Source organism: Gorilla gorilla, chromosome 5 (genome assembly GCF_029281585.2).
Source record: "Gorilla gorilla gorilla isolate KB3781 chromosome 5, NHGRI_mGorGor1-v2.1_pri, whole genome shotgun sequence".
Lineage (NCBI taxonomy): Eukaryota > Metazoa > Chordata > Mammalia > Primates > Hominidae > Gorilla > Gorilla gorilla.
The window spans coordinates 143,424,034-143,450,887 of NC_073229.2; the positions used below are offsets into that span (position 1 = coordinate 143,424,034).

Below are 26,854 nucleotides of genomic sequence, written 5' to 3' on the forward strand. Positions count from 1 at the left end.
AAATGCAAAAAATTAGCCAGGCGTGGTGGTGGGCACCTGTAGTCCCAGCTACTCAGGAGGCTGAGGCAGGAGAATGGCGCAAACCTGGGAGGTGTAGCTTGCAGTGAGCCGAGATTACACCACTGCACTCCAGCCTGGACGACAGAGCGAGACTCTGTCTCCAAAAAAAAAAAAAAAAAAAAGAAAAACATTGGAATTACTTAATGATCAATATACTACAAATAGACAGAGTGATAGCCTACAATGCCAATAAGTGATAGCCTACAATGCCAATAAAATACTAAGATAATTTTATCTTCCCTGCCTTTGCCCCGAGTATTGGGAAGTTTAAAAGCATAAAATTATTTCTTTCAGTTCCAATAGTTCCAAACTATTTCAAAAGGAAATTCAAATTATAAAATTGGATATTCATGCTTGTACCAGATTAGATTAAATCAAATTAATGAGACTTTATATATACACATATATATATGTGTGTGTGTATATATATATATATATTTGGAAATCCTTGTAGGCTATAGAAAATTACAGAAGCATAAGGCACTAATATTAGCTTATCTGGCTGCCTATAGCTTCTAAATTCATAATTTTCCTGACTCCCGCCTCTTCTCTTTTACTCTCTTTTCCTTTAGAATCAACACAATAATGTATTTTGTAACGTCTTCAGTTTGAAAAGGGACCTATTTTCCCTTCTTTAGAAAAACTTGAAAAGCAAATTTATAATTCTTAAGGATTATTCTATATAGTGCTTATGCTTACACCACAAATTCCATTTTTTGAAACTTCTTTATCAAACATAAATATGAAATTATCACTTTCTTGCTCATTAGACTCAGAAACTCAGATTAGTGAATTCTATAATTTGAATCCCTTTGAATCTAGCAAAAATTTTGGATACTAGCACCAAATATGTTGTTCATTTATCACTCTTTTAGTACAGATTGACACCCTCCACCACTTTATTGCTTACCCAACCAATATTAGAGAGTAATGTGTTTAAGTACTTTCCAAGCGATTTCACATGAAAACCACCTAAGAAAACCTCTTTATCTAATCAATAACCTCTCTGGGCACATGAACACAGTTTGGCCTACTTTAAAGTGGAGAAAATTAATACAAATAAGAGTGTGCCACAAATTTAGTCTTGTAATATTTACATCTAGTTAAAAATAATTTAGAATTTTCCTTTAAGCCAATTTAAAAAATATTCTCAAGAGTAATCTAAAGAGGATCAAAGTCCACTTAATGTAATGAGACAATATGCCCATTATAAACTGTCAGATGATAAGAAACTGGTCTGGGCTTAAAGGTAAATGACATTTAGATATTTATTGTTTATGGCAGCAGCCTTTGAAGCCAAACGCAGGACTCTTAATTAGAGTGCAATAAGCACAGGGTACAAGAGGAAACTATCAAAGCTGCTAATTCTTAAATCTAAAAGCAAGAAAAAAGGCTTTCTTAAATCTTCAGACATACATTGCTCCCATCCCTTGGTGCTTCTGTGAAAGGTGACACACAAGAGATGCTAGAGATTCTTGCAGAGACTCCACAATAAGAAGTTGGTAATGGGACCCTCACTGTTCTACAGCTTTCAGAGGCTTTTGATGTATTGCGGATTATGAGTTATAGAGTGCCACCAATGCAATTAATTTTAAAATCCAAAACCTTTGCACAGTAGAATTATTACATTATCACAATACTTTGTAAAGAGCTAGACAGTGACCACAATAATATCTGCACCAGATTTTTGGATTGTCTTGAGGCAAAGTATTTAATCAAGAGTTGTCATTTCACAAAATAGAAAGGTATCCCCACATTTGCTGATTTTTTTTCTGTGACAAGTGGTTGTCAGCAAGTATGCTTCCTACCAGATAATTTGAAAAGAAGAAAACAACACACTTGATCTCCCACTTCAAGATAAAGGAGGTGACAATTTAACAGTAGAACAAATCCGCATTTTGAAAGAAACTCATTCTAAGAAAAGATTACTTTGAAACTAAATTTAATGAAAATATTTGTGAAAGTGGTTCACCTTTAAAATTCATGTTTGCATTTAACTTAAAAATTGAGTTTTTCTACCTTGTTTTAAAATCTTCCAGAGGAAAAGTTTCAGGAGTTTCTGAACTCATTTTTAAGAATTGTGTTTGTATATGTGTGTGTGTATGCATACAAAATAAACATTAAAAAAATTTTTTTTTTTTGAGAGACAGGGTCTCACTCTGTCACTTAGGCTGGAGTGCAGTCTTACAATCATGGCTCACTGCAGCCTTGATCTCCTGGACTCAAGCAATCTTTCCACCTCAGCCTCCCGAGTAGCTGAGACTACAGGCATGTGCCACCATGCCCGGCTAATTTTTGAAATTTTTTGTGGAGACCTCGTCTTTGTTCTTTGTTGCCTAGGCTGCTGTTGACCTCCCAGGCTCAGGCAATCCTTTTGCCTCGGCCTCCAAAGTACTGAGATGACAGAGTATGAGTCACCACACCCAGCCACACAATTCTATATATTAAAAATTATACATTTAAAAAATTTACATACAGGGATACCTCATTTTACTGCACTTTGCTTTATTGCACTTCACAGATACTGTGTTTTTTACACATTGAAGGTCTGTGGTAACCCTGTGTCAAGTCTATTGATGCCATTTTTCTAACAGCCTGTGCTCACGTTGTGTCTCTGTCAAGTTCTGGTAATTCTTCCAACATTACAGACTTTGTCATTATGATGATATCTGTTATGGTGATTTGTGATCAGATGGTACAATTCTAAGTGTTTTAGGGTGCCACCAACCACGCCCACATAAAACGATGAACTTAACTTGTAAGCATGTGTGTTCTGAGCTGCTCCACTGACCAGCTGTTTCGCATTTCTCTCCCTCTCCTCAGGACCTTCCATTCCTTGAGATACTACAATATTGGAATCAGGCCAATTAATAACCCAACAATGGACTGTAAGTGTTCACATGAAAGTGAGAATCGCATGCCTCTCACCTTAAATCAAAAGCCTAGAAATGATTAAGTTTAGTGAGGAAGGCATATCAAAAGTGAAAACAGAACAAAAGCTATGCCTCTTGTGTCAAACAGTTAAAGGAAATTAAAAGCTCCAGCGAAACCATGAATGATAAGAATGCAAAACAGCCTTATGGCTATATGGAGAAAGTTTTAGGTGGTGTGGATAGAAGATCACACCAACCACAACATTCTCTTAAGCCAAAACCTACTCCAGAGTAAGGCCCTAACTCTCTTTAATTCTATGAAGAAGTGCAGAATCTGTACAACAAAAGTTTGAAGCTAGCAGAGGCTGGTTCATGAAGGTGAAGAGAAGAAGCTGTCTCTGTAACATAGAAGTGCAAGGTGAAGCAGCAAGTGCTAGAAGTGCAGAAGACTTGGCTAAGACTACTGCACTAAAATGTGTTAGTGGCCACACTAACACATTTTCAATGTAGATGAAACAGCCTTCTATTGGAAGAAGATGCCATCTAGGATTTTCATAGCTAGAGAGGAGAAATCATTGCCTGGCTTCAAAGCTTCAAAGGACAGGCTGACTCTCCTGTTAGGGGCTAAATGCAGCTGGTGACTTTATGATTCCAGAAATCCTAGGGCCCTTAGGAATTACACTAAATCTGGCTGGGTGTGATGGCTCACGCCTGTAATTCCAGCACTTTGGGAGACCAAGGTGAGCAGATCACTTGAGGTCAGGAGTTTGAGACCAGCCTGGCCAACATGGCAAAACCCCATCTCTACTAAAAATACAAAAAATTAACTGGGTGTGGTGGTGTGCTCCTGTAATCCCTGCTACTCAGGACGCTGAGTCAGGAGAATTGCTTGAACCAGGGAGGTGGAGCAGTAAGCTGAGGTTGTACCACTGCACTCCAGCCTGGATGATAGAGCAAGACTCCGTCTAAAAAAAAAAAAAAAAGAATTATGCTAAATCTGTTCTGCCTGTGCTCTATAAATGGAAGAAAAAAGCCTGGATGATAGCACAGCTATTTATAACATGGCTTACCGAATATTTAAAGCCCACTGTTGAGACCTACTGCTCAGACAAAAATAATCTTTTCAAAATATTACTGCTCATTGACAATGCACGTGGTCACCCAAAAGCTTGGATGGAGATGTACAAGGAGATTAACGTTTTCATGCCTGCTAACATAATGTCTGTTCTGCAACTCATGGATTGAGGAGTAATTTTGAGCTGGGTGTGGTGGCTCACGCCTGTAATCCCAGCACATAGGAAGGCTGAGGCAGGTGGATCACTTGCTGGTGTCGAACTCCTGACCTCCTGGCCAACAAGGTGAAACCCCGTCTCTATTAAAAACACAGAAATTAGCTAGGCAGGGTGGTGGGTGCCTATAATCCCAGCTACTCGGGAGGTTGAGGCAGAAGAATGGCTTACACCTGAGAGGTGGAGGTTGCAGTGAGTCAAGATCGTGACACTGCACTCCAGCCTGGGCGACAAAGTGAGACTTTGTCTCAAAAAAAAAAAAAAAAAAAAAAAAGGAATTTTGACTTTCAAGTGTTATTATTTAAAAAGTACATTTCATTAGGCTATAGCTGCCATAGACAGTGATTCCTCTGATAGATCTAGGCAAAGCAAACTGAAAGCCTTCTGGAAAAGATTTGCCATTATAGATGCCATTAAGAACATTTGTAATTTATGGGAGGAAGTAAAACAAAAATCAACATTAACAGGAGTTTGAAAGAAGTTGATTCTAACCATTCTAACCCTCCTGGATGACTCTGAGGGGTTCAAGACTTCAGTGGAGGAAGTAACTGCAGATGTGGTAAAATAGCAAGAGAACTAGAATTAGAAGTGGGGCCTGAAGACATGACTGAGTTGCTACCATCTCATGATAAAACTTTCATGGATGAGGAGCTGCTTCTTATGGAGGAGTAAAGAAAATGGTTTATTGAGATGGGATCTGGTGAAGACACTGTGCACACTGTTGAAATGACAACAAAGGATTAAGAATGTTAAACACAGTGATAAAGCAGCAGCAGGGTTTGAGAGGACTGACTCCAAATTGGAAAGAAGTTTTACCATGGGGAAAATGCCATGAAAGAGTATCACATGTTACAGAGAAATCTTTCATGAAGGGAAGAATTAGAGCAGTAAACTTCATTATTGGCTAGGTGTGGTGGTGGCTCACACCTGTAATCCCTGAACTTTGGGAGGCTGGGATGGGAGGACTGCTTGAACCCAGGAGTTTGTGACCAGCCTGGGCAACATAGTAAGACCCCATTTCTACAACTTTTTTTTTTAAAATTAGTCAGGCATGGTGACTTGTGCCGATAGTCCCAGCTTCTTCGGAGGCTGAGGTGGGAGGATTGCTTGAGCCTGGGAGGTTGAGGCTGCAGTGAGCCATGACTGCGCCACTGCACTTCAGCCTGGGCAACAGAGTGAGACTTTGTCTCAAAAACCACAAAAAAAACTTTGCTGTTGTCTTATTTAAAGAAATTGCCACAGTCATCCCAACCTTCAGCAACCACTACCCTTATCAGTGAGCGGCCATCAACATCGAGGCAAGACCCTGCACCAACAAAACGATTACAATTTGCTGAAGGCTCAGATAATTGTTAGCATTTTTTTATCAATAAAATAATTTAAATGAAAGTATATTCATTGCTCTTCTTAAACATAATGCTATTGCACACTTAATGAATTACAGTATAGTGGAAACATGACTTCTATTTGGACTGCGAAACCAAAACATTTGTGTGACTCGCTTTTATTGCCATAGTTGCTCTATTGTGGTGGTCTGGAAACAAACCTGCAATACCTCCCACGTATGCTTGTATTTATATATTAAAATTACATACACATAACACCTATTTTTCTATTAATTTGCAAGAATGTATGATGATATCAGGAAAGACAGACATTTGCTAGCAGAATTTTAAGAAAATTCTTTGCATAACTGGAAGATGGGATTTGAAATAAACATGTTTTAGGAATGTCAGCCAATAACACACTTCTTTCATCAACACCACTTTGTGTCTTTTCATCATGTGGGACAGATGTTAAAACCAAGTTTTGAAATAAGCAACATAGACTTCTGAATCGCTCACCATACCACAAATGTTAAACTGGAATTTTAAGAATGAACGTATTCATTAAAAATATCAGTATCCCACATTGCTCTCACTAAAACTTTTCATCCATTCTCAGTAATTTATAAAGATTTTATTTCTTCATCTATATATTATCATTTTACAACTTTACTTTTTGAATGCATCAAAGTGAATATGACATATTAGTACAGTGGTGCATGTAAATATAATTTATAAATAAGAATACATGTTTTGAGGTGAATGCACAAAAATATTTTACTGATGAGAGAGCGATCAAAACAGTTTAAAGACCACGGGTTTACGGTCCTGATATATTTGTGGGATGCAAATTCCTACGCCATCATGCAACTAGCTATAGTAATTCACATGTAAATAGATGAAAGGACTGCATTTATTATAGTATAACATTAATTTTTCTGCTGTTAAATGTAAGAGCCTCATAATATTTCATAATTAAGGAAATCGCCACAACTTTAGTCCTTATTGTAGTTTCATTTTAGGGTATTGCAATAACTGAAAAATAATCATTCTTCAGCTGGGTAGTTTCACTGTATACTTCTCTTTGCTGTCCCAGATGATGACAATTACTATTAGGACTCTATAATGCTTCCTTGTTTGCAGAAGACTGTGCATTTTAAAATGAATACGTGGGGGATTGTTAGAACTACAGATGTGTATATACATCACACACACACACACACACACACACACACACACACACACACATAATTCTTTACTTCAAAATCCATTCTTCCTTGCTAAGGTCTAAATCAAACATAGTGTGGATGGCCCCTTGATGATTTCAGGAAATCTGGATGGGCACTATGCTGGCAGCAACCTGTATGAAGTCCTGAAATTCCATAATGATCCATTCTCTTGGGTGTAAAATATTGCTCAGCTCCTCAAATTTCTAGGTCCTGTCATAAATGTGATCTTTGTAAAACTGATACTACTTATTAGTCCTACTTTAACAAATAAGAAAGTCAATGCTTAAACAAGGTATGTTGACTAATGGCTGGGTAGCATGCTACTTTTTTTTAAATAAAAAAAGATATGTGATCACACTTAAAAAGATAGAGTTATATTCAATAAAGCACAGCACTTTAAATACACACAGTTAGATGGACCTAGGCAAATATATGTTAACTGTCACATTATTCTTAAAGTGATGGAAGCAAGACTTACATCCCTGCTCTTTCTGCCTTTTCTTTTCTGCTTATTTTTCTTAAACACAGTCAGCACAGTTATAGGAATTGGCACTGTCAGATATTAAAAATTATGCAAATATGTAACTCATAATTTACTCATTTTTCAATGTCCATTGAAAAATGTATAAAAAGGTACCATGCTGACTTTGTCCCCAAAGGGGACAAAGAGACAATAAGACAAGATATTCTATAGTTCTCAGTGAAGAGATAACACCAAGGACACAGGACATAATAAAAGTAGAGATGAGAGAACACATAAGAACATGTAATTGTTTTGTCCATGGCATACGGAAGACCTCTTGTAAAATTATATGCTCTAAGGGCTTCGCAAGTAGATTAACTGACCTTTGAAATAAACAAATGTAATCATATTTTAAAAGAAAGAAACATACAAATTCATACTACTTGTATAATGAACTCGAACACAGCTATTTGAAATGATACCCATCTTAAAATGGCATATATAGTTTTTAATGTACTTCGGGGGGTCAGAATAGATTTATGCTTAAATTTTGAAAAACTGTTCACTGATAAAGCCATTATAGTAATTGCATAGGGTCTGTTTATTAATTTGTCACAATTAAGTCAAAAGAGCTTTACTAATGTCCTATTACTTGATTAGTTTTGAAAGTGATTATCTTAAGAACTTGACTTAATTGGAAGCCTCTCAATTTACAAGGTACATTAAACTCTCAGTAGCATCTTAAGATTATTCAACATATGCAGGTCAATTACCAGTAATCACTGTTTTGTACAAATGTTCCATAAAAACCATAGCATGACATGACAAAGAGGGGAAGCAAGATTTAATTTATAATGTTAAACTCCAACTTACATTTTCAGGATAAAAGGGCAACATGAGCATTCACATAAAGTCCTCCTGAAACTGGGTCTCTCTTTTTTTTTTTTTTTGAGACGGAGTCTTGCTCTGTCGCCCAGGCTGGAGTGCAGTGGCGGGATCTCGGCTCACTGCAAGCTCTGCCTCCCGGGTTCATGCCATTCTCCTGCCTCAGCCTGCGGAGCAGCTGGGACTACAGGCACCTGCCACCACGCCTGGCTAATTTTTTATATTTTTAGTAGAGACAGGGTTTCACTGTGGTCTCGATCTCCTGACCTCGTCATCCGCCCGCCTCAGCCTCCCAAAGTGCTGGGATTACAGGCGTGAGCCACCGCACCTGGCCTGAAACTGGGTCTATTATTAAAAGATGAATAAAGGAATCCTAATAATTCTCCACCTTATAGATGAAGATAATTTGTCATGATTGCTAAATCACCAAATTGCACTGCCTTTACTTACGTGCAGCTGCACATTAATTTCCAGATTTGTAAATTACAATTAATTCTCAGTATTGCTCCATCACTTTTTTTCTCTAGTTAATAAAAAGAACTGCAATTAATAATTCTTCATCCCATTTTTCAGAACAGAACAACTATAACTATTACTGCACAAGCAGGAAACATGGAGTAGTTAATGTATCCACTGAGACTGTGAGGCCTTTAAAACTATTGGCTGTAGCCTAAATATTTTATACTGACCTTCCAATTCCCAAAGATTTAATGTAGTTAGTTGAATATTTACAATGATTAACAATTATGAGGGCTGATAAAGTGCCTTGATACCTGGGCTGATTTTCAACCATGTATTCAAACTATTTCATAAATTTTAAAATTAAACTTTACTAATTAGATATTTGAAAGGTTTGTCCCACAATAACAACATAAGACCAGTTTTGAGATTAATCACAGGAAAATTGATTGCTGGGTCATTAAAAACCTGGGGAATTCAATTCCTTGAAAAGATTATTCCATTGCTAGCTTGTGAGGGAGGTATATGAATTTATGCATTCTGACTTGTTCCCAATCTAAGTTCTGTACACACCATAAATTTCAAATTGCTGAGGCTGATTCGCAACCAATTGTGTGAACAGAGTGAACAAAGCTGAATCTGTAAAACACTAGTTCTGTGCATTTGAAAAACTTGAGATGAAAGCCACTTTGAAATTGTTGCATTAAAATAACTATAATTGTCCTTACATGAAATTTTCCTGGTGAGTTAACTGCCTAAACTGTGGTAGATGCTATGGGAAAAGTAGTGGTCATATTTAACAATCCAGTCCCATCTGCTTTGAACCAAGGTTCTATTTGCCCAAAATTGAAGGGTGAGGAAGCCCTCTTAACAGACTTCCCACATACAAGTCATTTAAAAAGGGATTTAAGCAACTCTCGGGATAAACTGCCTCTAAATTCTCTACACATCGCCTTGGATAAATTTCTGCACTTTAATTATTCATATGCTACAATTTACCCTTAAATTGTAGAACTTTCTGAAAGTATAGAAAAATATTTTAAAATATCTAATTTATTGTTGGGAAAAACGTGAACCTGGTCATTCCATTCATGTCAATTTCCTGCTCTTGCCCTATCAGAAACACAGCAGGAGCCTGAGCAGATGGAAATTCACAGAAAAGGCGGGAGGGTGGGGTGCAGAAGAAATGAGGAACGCTACAGCCTGTGTTCAGAGGCAGATATGGTCTGCTCCTGCCTTCAGAGAATAAAAGACACTTAAAAAACCCATTTACCTGAGTGTTAACTTCAATTATGACCAGAGAGGTGGGAAGAAAGGAAACTGTTCAGGCATCCTGAGGTTCAGGCATCCTGAGGTTCTTCAAATTCCTACTGCCTCACAATGCATGACTAAGAACATCCTTTGTTCAGACTTCCTTGTCCCTAATGTCTCCATAAAGGGGGCTATACACAAAGTACATTTAAATTAAGTGTTGCTATCCTGTTGTAACTGTCCACTTGCAATAAATAAATGTCCTTAGTTTGGTCAAGGTATTGAGTGCCTGGCAGAGCTGTAGTGATCCAAAGTTTGGTGACAGGATTAAATGATCACAGAAGAGACCTCTATTCCCTCCTGCTCATCTGGTGGGAGGGTAATCCCTGATTCTGCTTCATTCTTCGCAGTACCCTTAGGTACAGGGCCAGGTTACCAGCTGTTTATAGTAAAGCCATTTTGCCTGAAGCTACAAAGTGTGACTTTATGGAAATAGCTTTACTTTTAAACAGTAACCCAGAAGTTTCTAATTAAAAATGCTTATTTTTTCCCCTCTATGCTAAAAATGCCTAAAGTTTACTTTCTAGTCTCACTGGATTAAAAAAAAAAGTACAAGGGTAAAAAGGACATGCAAACTCTGGGTAATTACTGCTTGGAATTGGCTGCTTTCCAGAAGAAGCAACAAACTGCTTAGAGTTAAGTGGAAACTTTGTGTAACTATTAATGAAAGTAAACTAATGATAGAACACAGGCCCCACTCCTGCTTCCCCAACAGTGGACCTGGCTGCCTCACTGAACGGCTCTGAGATTTAACTACATGGCTCTGATGGCTCAGTCATTTCTTATTACAATGGTTCTGAAAGTGTGGTCGTTGGGCAAGCAGCAGCAGCAGCAGCAGCAGCAGCAGTAGCTTCCCCATCAGCTGGAATCTGGTTAGAAAAGCAAATTATCAAACCTTAATAAATACCTACAGAATCAGGCTCTCTGCTTATGATCCAGCAATGTATGTTTTAATGATCTCTCCTGGCAATTGTTATATATTCTAAAGTTTGAGAAGCACTGTTCTATTAAAGCTGGGTATTTTCAAAGTAATTTTCTAGGATTTTAAAATTTCAATAATTAAATTGACCATCAGTGAATAGGGAAACGTTTTCAACCCAATGTTTTCAAATGCAACTGAGATGAGAAATAAAAGCTAACCTCAGCATATAAATGCTGGGTTTAAAACAATGATTCTTGACCCTAGCTGAATATTAGAATGTCCTGGGAGGTTTTTAAAAAATGCCAGAATTTTATACCCAAACCAATTGAAACAGACTGGGGGAAGGGAAAGATGAAGGCAGCAATTATATGTGTATGTGTGTGTGTGTGTATGTGTGTGTGTATATACATATTAGAATCCCAGTTATTCTGAGGCATGGGAAAGTTGAGAGTCACTGATACAAAGCAACCAGAACAGTTAGACCCTTAGCAGAACAGTCCAAGAACTAGGAAACAGGGCTATGTGGCTATTTATAGCAGACAGACAGACAGACACACACACACACACACACACACACACACACACTTTCATAGACTGGGTTTGCACCACATTAATTAGGCACTAGCTAGCATGTAAGACTTAGGATAAGAACATAACTCTGGATTGCCTCGCATCCTTTTAAAACCTAATCGGCTGAACAGTTCTAGTTTCTAGTACATAATTCACTAATAAATATAATTTTAGGGAGCAAATTTAGTTTTGATCCTATAGGTTGGATCCCAAATAATTTAAAAAATAATAAAAGCTTGAGCATGGAGCCACCACTATCCTACATAAACCACATTGAGACATTCTCTCCACACATCCAATTGGTTCCATCATCTCTTTTCTGCCAGAGGAAAATACAACTCCAGCTTGAACAGGTCAGGAGCACTGATGGCTTAAAAATGAAATGATGTCCATGAAAGGACATCAGAACCAAGTTAGTCAGTTCTAGATATATACTATTTTATCATATACCATATTCATATATACTCTTTCATAATGAAATATTGAGAATAGAACCATAAATTAAGAAAAATTCCAATGTCCATCTGTTTCATAGCACTCTGCAAGGTTTAACCTTCTTCTGCACATTAAGCAGATTTCCATAAAAGCCTTATGAGGTCAAGATAGGCATTATTATTGCTATTATTTTAGTTTTACTTACGAAAAGTTAAGTGAATTTTCCAGAGACAGACTGCTAATAGCAGCTTTAACTAAGGTAATAATATTCTAATGTTTGACATTAATAACTACACACCACTATTAAAATCTTAAAGTATTGTTGATTACTATTTCCAGAAGACTACAAATGGCCAAATGAATTAAAATAGATAAAAGAGGGAAGTGGGAAACCCAATATTTAAAAAAAATCCAACTGGGGGAAGAAAAAGAAACCATAAAGAAGGTTAACTTAAAATACTTGGAAAGATGGGAGGAGCCAAGATGGCCGAATAGGAACAGCTCCGGTCTATAGCTCCCAGCAGTGAGCGACGCAGAAGACGCGGAAGACGGGTGATTTCTGCATTTCCATCTGAGGTACCAGGTTCATCTCACTAGGGAGTGCCAGACAGTGGGCGCAGGCCAGAGGGTGCGCGCACCGTGCGCGAGCCGAAGCAGGGCGAGGCATTGCCTCACCTGGGAAGCCCAAGGGGTCAGGGAGTTCCCTTTCCGAGTCAAAGAAAGGGGTGACGGACGCACCTGGAAAATCGGGTCACTCCCACCCGAATACTGCGCTTTTCAGACCGGCTTAAAAAACGGCGCACCATGAGACTATATCCCACACCTGGCTCGGAGGGTCCTACGCCCACGGAACCTCGCTGATTGCTAGCACAGCAGTCTGAGATCAAACTGCAAGGCGGCAGCGAGGCTGGGGGAGGGGCGCCCGCCATTGCCCAGGCTTGCTTAGGTAAACAAAGCAGCCGGGAAGCTCGAACTGGGTGGAGCCCACCACAGCTCAAGGAGGCCTGCCTCTGTAGGCTCCACCTCTGGGGGCAGGGCACAGACAAACAAAAAGACAGCAGTAACCTCTGCAGACTTAAATGTCCCTGTCTGATAGCTTTGAAGAGAGCAGTGGTTCTCCCAGCACGCAGCTGGAGATCTGAGAACGGGCAGACTGCCTCCTCAAGTGGGTCCCTGACCCCTGACCCCCGAGCAGCCTAACTGGGAGGCACCCCCCAGCAGGGGCACACTGACACCTCACACGGCAGGGTATTCCAACAGACCTGCAGCTGAGGGTCCTGTCTGTTAGAAGGAAAACTAACAAACAGAAAGGACATCCACACAAAAAACCCATCTGTACATCACCATCATCAAAGACCAAAAGTAGATAAAACCACGAAGATGGGGAAAAAACAGAACAGAAAAACTGGAAACTCTAAAACGCAGAGCACCTCTCCTCCTCCAAAGGAATGCAGTTCCTCACCAGCAACGGAACAAAGCTGGATGGAGAATGATTTTGACAAGCTGAGAGAAGAAGGCTTCAGACGATCAAATTACTCTGAGCTACGGGAGGACATTCAAACCAAAGGCAAAGAAGTTGAAAACTTTGAAAAAAATTTAGAAGAATGTATAACTAGAATAACCAATACAGAGAAGTGCTTAAAGGAGCTGATGGAGCTGAAAACCAAGGCTCGAGAACTACGTGAAGAATGCAGAAGCCTCAGGAGCCGATGCGATCAACTGGAAGAAAGGGTATCAGCAATGGAAGATGAAATGAATGAAATGAAGCGAGAAGGGAATTCTAGAGAAAAAAGAATAAAAAGAAATGAGCAAAGCCTCCAAGAAATATGGGACTATGTGAAAAGACCAAATCTACGTCTGATTGGTGTACCTGAAAGTGATGAGGAGAATGGAACCAAGTTGGAAAACACTCTGCAGGATATTATCCAGGAGAACTTCCCCAATCTAGCAAGGCAGGCCAACATTCAGATTCAGGAAATACAGAGAACGCCACAAAGATACTCCTCGAGAAGAGCAACTCCAAGACACATAATTGTCAGATTCACCAAAGTTGAAATGAAGGAAAAAATGTTAAGGGCAGCCAGAGAGAAAGGTCGGGTTACCCTCAAAGGGAAGCCCATCAGACTAACAGCGGATTTCTCGGCAGAAACCCTACAAGACAGAAGAGAGTGGGGGCCAATATTCAACATTCTTAAAGAAAAGAATTTTCAACCCAGAATTTCATATCCAGCCAAACTAAGCTTCATAAGTGAAGGAGGAATAAAATATTTTACAGAAAAGCAAATGCTGAGAGATTTTGTCACCACCAGGCCTGCCCTAAAAGAGCTCCTGAAGGAAGCGCTGAACATGGAAAGGAACAACTGGTACCAGCCGCTGCAAAATCATGCCAAAATGTAAAGACCATCGAGACTAGGAAGAAACTGCATCAACTAATGAGCAAAATCACCAGCTAACATCATAATGACAGGATCAAATTCACACATAACAATATTAACTTTAAATGTAAATGGACTAAATTCTCCAATTAAAAGACACAGACTGGCAAGTTGGATAAAGAGTCAAGACCCATCAGTGTGCTGTATTCAGGAAACCCATCTCACGTGCAGAGACACACATAGGCTCAAAATAAAAGGATGGAGGAAGATCTACCAAGCAAATGGAAAACAAAAAAAGGCAGGGGTTGCAATACTAGTCTCTGATAAAACAGACTTTAAACCAACAAAGATCAAAAGAGACAAAGAAGGCCATTACATAATGGTAAAGGGATCAATTCAACAAGAGGAGCTAACTATCCTAAATATATATGCACCCAATACAGGAGCACCCAGATTCATAAAGCAAGTCCTGAGTGACCTACAAAGAGACTTAGACTCCCACACATTAATAATGGGAGACTTTAACACCCCACTGTCAACATTAGACAGATCAACGAGACAGAAAGTCAACAAGGATACCCAGGAATTGAACTCAGCTCTGCACCAAGCAGACCTAATAGACATCTACAGAACTCTCCACCCCAAATCAACAGAATATACATTTTTTTCAGCACCACACCACACCTATTCCAAAATTGACCACATACTTGGAAGTAAAGCTCTCCTCAGCAAATGTAAAAGAACAGAAATTATAACAAACTATCTCTCAGACCACAGTGCAATCAAACTAGAACTCAGGATTAAAAATCTCACTCAAAGCCGCTCAACTACATGGAAACTGAACAACCTGCTCCTGAATGACTACTGGGTACATAACGAAATGAAGGCAGAAATAAAGATGTTCTTTGAAACCAATGAGAACAAAGACACAACATACCAGAATCTCTGGGATGCATTCAAAGCAGTGTGTAGAGGGAAATTTATAGCACTAAATGCCCACAAGAGAAAGCAGGAAAGATCCAAAATTGACACACTAACATCACAATTAAAAGAACTAGAAAAGCAAGAGCAAACACATTCAAAAGCTAGCAGAAGGCAAGAAATAACTAAAATCAGAGCAGAACTGAAGGAAATAGAGACACAAAAAACCCTTCAAAAAATCAATGAATCCAGGAGCTGGTTTTTTGAAAGGATCAACAAAATTGACAGACCGCTAGCAAGACTAATAAAGAAAAAAAGAGAGAAGAATCAAATAGACACAATAAAAAATGATAAAGGGGATATCACCACCGATCCCACAGAAATACAAACTACCATCAGAGAATACTACAAACACCTCTACGCAAATAAACTAGAAAATCTAGAAGAAATGGATACATTCCTCAACACATACACTCTCCCAAGACTAAACCAGGAAGAAGTTGAATCTCTGAATAGACCAATAACAGGAGCTGAAATTGTGGCAATAATCAATAGTTTACCAACCAAAAAGAGTCCAGGACCAGATGGATTCACAGCCGAATTCTACCAGAGGTACAAGGAGGAACTGGTACCATTCCTTCTGAAACTATTCCAATCAATAGAAAAAGAGGGAATCCTCCCTAACTCATTTTATGAGGCCAGCATCATTCTGATACCAAAGCCGGGCAGAGACACAACCAAAAAAGAGAATTTTAGACCAATATCCTTGATGAACATTGATGCAAAAATCCTCAATAAAATACTGGCAAACAGAATCCAGCAGCACATCAAAAAGCTTATCCACCATAATCAAGTGGGCTTCATCCCTGGGATGCAAGGCTGGTTCAACATATGCAAATCAATAAATGTAATCCAGCATATAAACAGAGCCAAAGACAAAAACCACATGATTATCTCAATAGATGCAGAAAAAGCCTTTGACAAAATTCAACAACCCTTCATGCTAAAAACTCTCAATAAATTAGGTATTGATGGGACGTATTTCAAAATAATAAGAGCTATCTATGACAAACCCACAGCCAATATCATACTGAATGGGCAAAAACTGGAAGCATTCCCTTTGAAAACTGGCACAAGACAGGGATGCCCTCTCTCACTGCTCCTATTCAACATACTGTTGGAAGTTCTGGCCAGGGCAATCAGGCAGGAGAAGGAAATAAACGGTATTCAATTAGGAAAAGAGGAAGTCAAATTGTCCCTGTTTGCAGACGACATGATTGTATATCTAGAAAACCCCATTGTCTCAGCCCAAAATCTCCTTAAGCTGATAAGCAACTTCAGCAAAGTCTCAGGATACAAAATCAATGTACAAAAATCACAAGCATTCTTATACACCAACAATAGACAAACAGAGAGCCAAATCATGAGTGAACTCCCATTCACAATTGCTTCAAAGAGAATAAAATACCTAGGAATCCAACTTACAAGGGATGTGAAGGACCTCTTCAAGGAGAACTACAAACCACTGCTCAAGGAAATAAAAGAGGATACAAACAAATGGAAGAACATTCCATGCTCATGGGTAGGAAGAATCAATATCGTGAAAATGGCCATACTGCCCAAGGTCATTTACAGATTCAATGCCATCCCCATCAAGCTACCAATGACTTTCTTCACAGAATTGGAAAAAACTACTTTAAAGTTCATATGGAACCAAAAAAGAGCCCGCATCGCCAAGTCAATCCTAAGCCAAAAGAACAAAGCTGGAGGCATCACACTACCTGACTTCAAACTATACTACAAGGCTACAGTAACCAAAACAGCATGGTACTGGTACCAAAACAGAGATATAGATCAATGGAACAGAACAGAGCCCTCAGAAATAACTCCACATACCTACAACTATCTGATCTTTGACAAACCTGAGAAAAACAAGCAATGGGGAAAGGATTCCCTATTTAATAAATGGTGCTGGGAAAACTGGCTAGCCATATGTAGAAAGCTGAAACTGGATCCCTTCCTTACACCTTATACAAAAATCAATTCAAGATGGATTAAAGATTTAAATGTTAGACCTAAAACCATAAAAACCCTAGAAGAAAACCTAGGCATTACCATTCAGGTCATAGGCGTGGGCAAGGACTTCATGTCCAAAACACCAAAAGCAATGGCAACAAAAGACAAAATTGACAAATGGGATCTAATTAAACTAAAGAGCTTCTGCACAGCAAAAGAAACTACCATCAGAGTGAACAGGCAACCTACAACATGGGAGAAAATTTTCGCAACCTACTCATCTGACAAAGGGCTAATATCCAGAATCTACAATGAACTCAAACAAATTTACAAGAAAAAAACAAACAACCCCATCAAAAAGTGGGCGAAGGACATGAACAGACACTTCTCAAAAGAAGACATTTATGCAGCCAAAAAACACATGAAAAAATGCTCATCATCACTGGCCATCAGAGAAATGCAAATCAAAACCACTATGAGATATCATCTCACACCAGTTAGAATGGCAATCATTAAAAAGTCAGGAAACAACAGGTGCTGGAGAGGATGTGGAGAAACAGGAACACTTTTACACTGTTGGTGGGACTGTAAACTAGTTCAACCATTGTGGAAGTCAGTGTGGCGATTCCTCAGGGATCTAGAACTAGAAATACCATTTGACCCAGCCATCCCATTACTGGGTATATACCCAAAGGACTATAAATCATGCTGCTATAAAGACACATGCACACGTATGTTTATTGCGGCATTATTAACAATAGCAAAGACTTGGAACCAACCCAAATGTCCAACAATGATAGACTGGATTAAGAAAATGTGGCACATATACACCATGGAATACTATGCAGCCATAAAAAATGATGAGTTCATGTCCTTTGTAGGGACATGGATGAAATTGGAAACCATCATTCTCAGTAAACTATTGCAAGAACAAAAAACCAAACACCGCATATTCTCACTCATAGGTGGGAATTGAACAATGAGATCACACGGACACAGGAAGGGGAATATCACACTCTGGGGACTGTTGTGGGGTGGGGGGAGGGGGGAGGGATAGCACTGGGAGATATACCTAATGCTAGATGACGAGTTAGTGGGTGCAGCGCACCAGCATGGCACATGTATACATATGTAACTAACCTGCACAATGTGCACATGTACCCTAAAACTTAAAGTATAATAAAAAAAAAATACTTGGAAAGATGTAACTTCTTTTTAAAAAACTTTTCTACAGTTTCTAAACTTGTCTCTGACTTCTTAATAGATCTATAAAGTATATAAATAAAACATAAAGTGTAAGATGGAGCTCTGATTTTATACTCAGGCTTATATCACTGCTACAGAACATTTTTAGGATAATTAAGCAATATTTTTGCCTCATAGAATACTAGCACCATTAAATCAATTTGATCTTATGTTCAGAAAATTTGTTTATTGATATTTTCATATTATTTCTATTATATTAAAGTATGGAATTGTATTCTGCTTCATTTGAAAATATACTTCTTTCAAATCTGAAACCAGGAACTTTAAAAAACTGTTAGCAAATTTAATAATGCAGAAATTTATGCTTTAACTGTCAAGTAAAAACATAGGGAGATATAGGAAAACACTTAAACAATATTTAACCTATCAGATCATCTTTCATAGTTTGTGTTTATTAAAATTAACCAACTATAACGTAATATTTAAACATTTTATACCACCAAAGTATTAATAAACCCAACAAGGGGGCTATCACCTTTTCTTAAAATATAGACATTATATGCTTCCCTAGGATAATCTTTCACTATTAGAAGACAGGCAGCTATGTACTATTCTTAATTAAAGCCCTATTTCAGTCAAAGTAGGGCAATCTGCAATTTAATTATAATAATATAAACTGTAATGTAACTAATGACATCGTATGTATTTTCATCAGATAATTAGAATAGTCAGTAAATAAAGCTTTACAAAGCAGGAAATAAAACAGGTGAGGGGTTGTGCCTCATTCATCACCTCACTGACTAATGAGAGTCTGCATGAAGATCAGTCATTTCCTATACATGCCTTCATGGTGTGCAATAAAAGCACACACTGTAGACAGCTCTACTAAATGTAACACCAAGCGGGAGTCAGAAAAATCCATACAGAGAAGTGATAAAATAGTGTATAGCTAAAACTAACTCATTTATCAGGAAAGACAGAAAAATTATTAGGAATGCCCAGACTGTATGCCCTGTGATAGAAATGAATAATGGGAACATTAACTACATTATTTTAAGAACACACTTTAAAAAACCCAAAATCTAAGTCTACTCTACCTAGACTTGAATTACCTTTGGAAATACAGAAATGGTGAAATGCCTGATTTTACAAATCACAGAGATAATTTTTCTGCTTCAGGTTCGAGAAAAAAAAGCATAGGCCTCTTGCTAATAGTAATAACAAGAATAGACACCAAACTTTGACATTTTCACATTAGAGAAATTGAGTTCTACCAAAACCTAATATTAGAAAGGCAATGATTTTCTTTTAGCAGAGGTGTGTAACTTATGCATTCTCATTCTATGATCATATTGGTGAAGGAAACATGTTACTCTAGTGAGGAACTGTATAGCATCTAGGTTATCAAATGAGTACTTTCCATTAAATCACAATTTCAGAATCTATTGAATTAAGAATTCTTATCGAATTAACAATTTAAATAGATGTGGCAGAAAAGACAATTAAATTTTTTTTTTTTCTGAACCGCTTTTGGGATAGAGTTCCTCATGTAGTATATGAGTGAATTATTTAGGGTCTCTGCATATATTCAGCTTGCACAAATACTGAAATACAACTTGACTTATTGATGTTTTGTCTCCAAATACATAAACCTCCCCAATTCAAATTGCTGCTTGCTTCAAATTCAACCTGGTGAGTACTTATTATCTCTCCTTGGTCCATCTTAGGTTTGTCAATTACATGTGTGAGTGTATAACACAGAAAAATAAATTCTGCTTTACCAACCAGGCAGTGAGTCCCCTGAGGGAAAGATGAGGGAAAGAACATGTCTGTTATCTTCTTGAATAAAGTGAAGAGAAGTAGAAACTCTTCCCAGGACTTAGTAAGAAATCTTTATCACAGCGGAGACTCAAATAAATGCTTAGTTTTGACAAAGAAAAGGTAAAGAAACCAATTATCTTTAGGCAATAACCAGAATACCAGAGGAATGTGAACAGATAATACGAATAAGTTCATACTGTTGTTAACATATAGATGTTGACAAAGAGACACATTCAAAACTATTTTCAAAATTGAGAGGGAAGAGCAGAATTATGATATTACAGCCAGCACATTCAGTGTCTCTCCAGTGGTAATTCTTGCCAAGAGTTTCAAAGCCAGTCAACAATGAATGCACAGCTAGTCTAAAAAGCATCTTTAAGCCCCCTTTTTTTCTTCTCCTGGGCAGCTTTCTACATTCTCTTATTCTGAGAAGGTAATTAAGAAAATAAGATTTTGCCAGATATATGTTTCCCCACTCCTTTGAAACTTTTGCTGGTGACAGCCTTCCAAAACTACGAAAGCAGCTCTAGGCCAGCTGTTCCCTATACCTTGACCCATACTGTGAAAATAAAGTGATTCGCAAAACAGTATATATGTACAAATGACACCAACAGCACATTTTGAAAAGTAATCTTGTAGATAAATATGAAATGTCCCTTCTTGCCCTACAGGAAAACTTTTAAGATGATAAATCAGTCTCACAGCTGGAAGTACAGCTGATTCAAGGAGTGTACTTGATTAGGCAAAGGAACAGGGGGAATTTTAGTGAACTAATATCACTATTAATTTTGCCAGTGCTTATTGTGTGAATTTGGGTAAGTCACTGGTATTCAGTAAATGGGATTGAGAGTGGATACAATATATAATTAAAAATTCATGCATGTTGCCAAGAAGAAATTATTATCAGCTGCCAAATGGTTGCTCAATTTCATCCAGTTTAACTTCAAAACATCAGTGAACACATAAATGAAAATGACACATTATTTTTCACCACATGCAATTTTTCTGTAATCTCTGAAATTAAATAAATTCTAATGTAAAATACTGCGCAAAATGAAGTCTTATAAAAAATTTGAACGCCCTGGTTAATAAATTCTTGACAGACAAAGGTATGAAAGATACTAGAGGAATTAGTAATTTAATAAATTAAGTATTTATGTACTGAAAAATATCTCCATGGTACACTAAGGATAGATTTAACTACGGAAAAATCCACTTGGCAGTTGGAAATAAACAGTAAAGTTAAATATACTTCAAAATAGTATATTCTGAATTCCAATTTCTTATGCTTATTTCAAGGGAGGCCAGTACTAATTAAGTAATATCAGCATCTCATAAAAATGAACTCGACTTTTGCAAAGATGTAGCCCACACCTCTATTAGATTTAGTAGGCCTTTCTCCAATTTCATTACCTTCCAGGAAACGAGATAAACTAGCTTCACAGAATTTAACAGAAGGCTGGAGTGATCATCTGCTCTAGGATTGTAAACTGGGGGTCATTGGTGGTCTTCCATTGTACTGTTAGCTTTTGGAAATTGTGTAAAAATCCATGTAGTCAGGAATATGCACTTTATGAGAGGGATATGTTCATCGGAATCTGAAAGTGGTCTGTGAACCCCAAAATGTTCACAAAGTAACTACTGAGTTCACCTACCTTCCTGGTTACAAATTAGCCAAGAGAGTTTAAATGACTGCTGCAAAGACAAACCTCGAGTAGCTGTGAAGACCTAGATTCAGGTCTCTTGATAACCAATTAGTTTAGTGTACTACTATGCCCATAACACTTTTCTCAGTAGGGAAAAAAATGAGTTAATTGTGCACGGTGCTTTTGTGACCAGATCTTGTTTTAGGTAAGAGAGTAGTATCTTGGTCAGAATACTACCTATAAATACAAATTCTGAAGATATAAAAGGTAAGAAAGAAGGTCTACAGGAGTCAAATACTCATGGGCCTCCAAACACAAACCAAGCTGCTTCCAAGCCAAGCTCAGAGCCACCCCTGCATTAAGGCCCTACAGTACATGTATGATCTTCAAGCTGACAGAGAAAGCCTGAGGACCCCTAAAGGAAGAACAGATCCTGAGGCATCACATTCTGCAATAGAGAACGATTAATATCTCAGTTTAACATGGCCCAGAGGTGTGAACTCTCCCCACCCCACTCCCCACACCTATAGATAGGTACAGGATGATTTCAAGGTGTAGATATATAATATACAAATGAAACTAAAGCATGGCATCTCACAAATTTGTTAAAGGAAAAATAAAATAAACTGATTAATTTCATGGTTTTATGATTAATATTTGGACAGAATGTCACTAAAATAAATAATTAGGAAGAAATGTGCATTAATCTTGCCAAATCATGCTATGCATTCTCTTGGTGTTTCTAAACCAGAAAGCTGTTTCATTTGTACATATGCATCGATGTGTGTATAGACATCTAAGTACATATTCTAGCTCTACCATTTACTTACTGTATGATATTAGGTAAATTAATTAATCTCTCTGTGACTAGAGCTTCCTACTGGTAAAATGGAGATAATAGCATTGACCTTACTGGGTTGTTGTGAGGATAATACGTGGTAAGAGGACTAAAGAGCCCATCACATTTTATAGTGACAATAATAGCTATCATCACTGTCTCATCATTATCACAGAGAGGTACAGGCAATTAATAACTTATGGGCAGGAAGGCGTTAAGAAGGAAGCTTAAGACAAAATCGTTTATTAATGAAATGCTTAAGTTATGAAAACTCCAACTACTCTCTGGGAGAACACCAGAAAGTCTGTTCAGCCTGGGATGTGTGTGTGTGTGTGTGTGTGTGTGTCTTTTCCAACTGGAGCCACATTCTCAAGAACTTGGCATATCAGGGTTCTCCACCAAAGAGGATGAGAAGGTTGGATTGATCTGGGTGAGTGCATTGGCTGCCTTCCCTTCTTACAACTGGGGGCTGGGTAACCACAGGTGCTCCCAGTCTCCATTATACCAGCTCCTTTTATGGGGGATCTGATTAGGCCAAATATTGTATTTCTGCCATATTTCTGACCAGTAGCTGAACTTAAATAAAGGTTCTTAGGAATTTGCTTCTTTGGAAGTGAAATGCTTTGATGACAATTAAAAGATAACGGGATTCTTTTGGTATTTATGGAGACAGTATCATTGATGCAAAGTCACTATGAAACAGTGTAAACCTCCAATCGTGTCTGGCCTGAATGACTCTGTTGAGGTTATGCCATCCCACAATGGGGACATATCTGAGGCTATGGAACACTGAAAAGCTAATAGCTGCCAACGAAAAGACAGATCTCAAGACTCCCAGTGGAGTCTGTTAGTCACCAGTATCATACAAGTAATTATCTATCATTAGATACTTATTAGGCAACAATCTGGAATATTTCACCTTAAAACATGTTGTTGAAAATGAAGAGTTTTACCTTTTCATATTCAGCAATGCCCAAGGTATTCCAGAGGGAGTATGAAATGCAGGTAGCAATTTTACCCCAAGTTCCACTGCTTTCTTTCGAAAAATCTGAAAAGTCAAACAGTTAACTGTAAGCTACTGTTGCAAGCAAAACAAGATGTACTATACTATTATCTAATAGTTACCGCTTTTCTACTTTAATATTTTAGTATTTTCTACTTTAATATCTGACAAAAAGTTTACCAAATTAACAGAATTACCCAGTAAAGCAACAATGGTCCAGGGGCCATCATACTGGGGGATATTTATTCCCAATCTTGGTTGCTCATTAGAATCATTTGGGGAGATCTGGATGCTACTGATGTGAACGTCTTACTCTTGAGATTCTAATTTCTATGGTTGTAAGCTTCTGGATCAGGATTTTAAAAGCATCACAGACGATGCCAGGTGATTTCAATGTGCAAGCCAGTGGGAGAACCACTGTTGTTGGAGGATAAGACCTGGACTGAGAACCAGGAGATCTGGTCTATCCTACCTTCAGCACTATTATTTACCAGAGCACAGAGAAAGAAGTTGGAAAAAGACGTTATCACAGGTCTGTGTGTCTCCTCAGCCCTTGCAGCTTTAACTTTCTCTGATGTTAAGTGTAAGTGATATAAAAAATACTAAGTTAAATTAGGTACAGAGTCTGCCCAGAGTTTACTAGGGAAGATAATTATATGTACATAAATATCTAGAACACAGATATAATGAGAGCTGGAGATAAAATACTAGGTGAGTTCAGTGAGACTGTATGCTGGAGATGGCATTTAGATGAGGACTGTATGTAGCATTGAACTGGGGCCGATAATACCACAGACCGGAGTGAAGATTGAAAAGTAAAGAGGGAATCCCTGAGGGATCAGCCTCCTCCCCACAGAAGAAGGCAAGTGGGGCCCTACAGAATACACAGGGAATGGGGCAGCCTGCCTGACAAAAAGGGGATACTGGTAAATGAGGTCAGGCATCCACAGCTCAGGCCAAAACATGGAGGGCCACAAATGCGAGGCTAAAACTTTCATTCTGGTTAGAATGGAAAAATAATGAAAGTCTAGTGTGCAGAACTGTGTTTTAGGAAGATTAATTAGATGAGACCCATCCTCAGTTTTAGGTTCAAAGAAAAGCTCTAGCTTATTTACTGAAGAAAGGCCTGCTACAGTTGTGGCACCAAGCAGGTACCTGTTCCCCTCTCCTTTAAGCTGTATGACTGAGCATGGTGGACTAGAAGCATACCATTTCCTCCTCAAACAAGGAAGAAGTGAGAGAGGCTGGAGGAGCCCTGAAGAGCATGGAAAATGGAGGCAAAGTTCTCTGTCAGCCACTGGGGAAGCATTCACTAAAGCAATCGACAAAGAAGTCACGTGTGGCTTCTCCAGAGGGAAGGGCTTCAGTGTCTAACTCCTGCTCTAAGTCCTTTGCCTCTCCACTGAGACATCCAGGCACTTGGGCTCCCAGACTGAAGGTAATCCAGTAATACCAATGTTGAGGCTACTTCCCAAGCCCTATCTTCTGGAATCTTAAAAAAAATTTTTTTTTAATTTAAAATTTTCCTCATGCATACCACTGATCTTTTGGAATCTAACTCTCATTTAGTAGTGGAAGTCAATAAAGAAATGACTTTGGTTGACAGTCAATTTAGATAAACTGACATTCCTTGTATACAAATAAGGAAATACATTTATAGTATACAGAAAATGCTAAAAAACAGAGGTGCCATTTTTTCCACAAATTATTGTAACTCTTGTCAAAGGGGACAATTTCCTGTATCAATAACTTGTAGTGTATGGAGAGGAGAAAAAAAAGTAGAGCAAAGGATATATTCTTCTTTCCCTTTCTCTGCCTTACCCCAGAGAAATTTCATGTTGTCTTCTGCTACAATGATTTATCCAATCACTGCCCAGCCATCTGTTGACTTTCTGGTTTCTACCCAACTTTTAAAAACTGTTAATTAACTCCTTTTCAAGAAACTTACATAAGATCGAAGTCAAACCACATAATTAAAACACCAAGTTGGATATAACCATATGGCACAGTTGAGGGCTTTGAAGCACAACGCCTGTGCTTGAATCTCAGCTCAGCTTCTCCAAACTGGGCAATCTTGTACAACTTGCCTAATTTCTCTGTCCTAACCTTCCTCATCTGTACAATGGAGATAACAACAGCATTTACTTTTTTAAAGGCTGTGGAAAGAAATAATAAGGTATTATATTTAAAGACTTTTAGACACATAGTAAACACTAACAGGTAGTTGTAGTTTTTATGGTGATAATGATAATGGTATTTCCTCAAGAAGGTGGCTTTTATCCAACTGTTGTTTTGGTGCCTTCTACTTATTCAGACTCCTCTCTCTTGTTCTCTCTCTCTCTCTCTCTCTCTCTCTCTCTGTGTGTGTGTGTGTGTGTGTGTGTGTGTGTGTGTGTTAGTTACTCCCCACCTGCCTCTTCCCCGACATACACACTTTTAATCATGTGCGTGCATTCTCAAGAGCTAAGGCTTCAGTTCTCACCACCTATTTGCATTCTCAAATTCAACCTTCTATTTTAGATCTAGTTCAGTACTTCTACCTGTGTACACACATCACAACTTGGGTGTCTTGCTATTTTCTGAAACTTAACATGTCCAACATGGAATTAATCATTTAATATTCTGGGCAAACTTCCCCAGCTCTATCACTGACATTATTTTCTGGTCAGTCCCTTGGACTCAAGTGAACAGGCATTTTGACTTTTGATTTACTGCCTCCATCAGTCACTAAGTATCACTGTTAACTCATCTGAAATGTCTTGTATGCAGTTCATTCTCTGATAGGAGCTTAGGCCATGTTCTCATCGCCAGGTACAATGAAATGCATGATTAAAAAAAAAAGAAGGTCCTCCTATCTAGCCTGCTTGTTTCCTTATTTCCATTAATAATTTTTCCTCATTTCCATTAATCTGTATTTACGTTACCAACTTTCTACCACACAATTTTCTTGTTCAAGAAATGATAATGACTTCCTGTGTTGTCTAACATCGGGTCAAATCTGCTCTACTAACGGTTCAACCACCTCTATGAATCAGACCCTTCAATTATTTTCTGTCCGTCTGGCTCTGGCTCCAGCTCCAGCTTTTGAGTCTTCATGGTCTTAAGTTCTCATTCATGTTCAGTCCATCTTAGCAACTTTATTTACACATTCTCTCATTTTAAATCACTCTCTTCTGCCTCCTTTTGGCTGATCCAAATTTACCTATT

At 38.2% G+C, this 26,854-nt stretch overlaps 1 protein-coding gene across 1 annotated transcript in view; it reads right to left on the bottom strand.

Moving 5' to 3' along the window:
- The window catches only part of MAN1A1 (mannosidase alpha class 1A member 1), a 180,862-nt gene that overhangs the window by 55,225 nt on the left and 98,783 nt on the right, over positions 1-26,854 (bottom strand). The window contains exon 6 of the mRNA XM_019029503.4: positions 23,598-23,692. Within this exon, the coding sequence (XP_018885048.3) occupies positions 23,598-23,692 (95 nt within the window). The remainder of the gene's footprint in view (positions 1-23,597; positions 23,693-26,854) is intronic.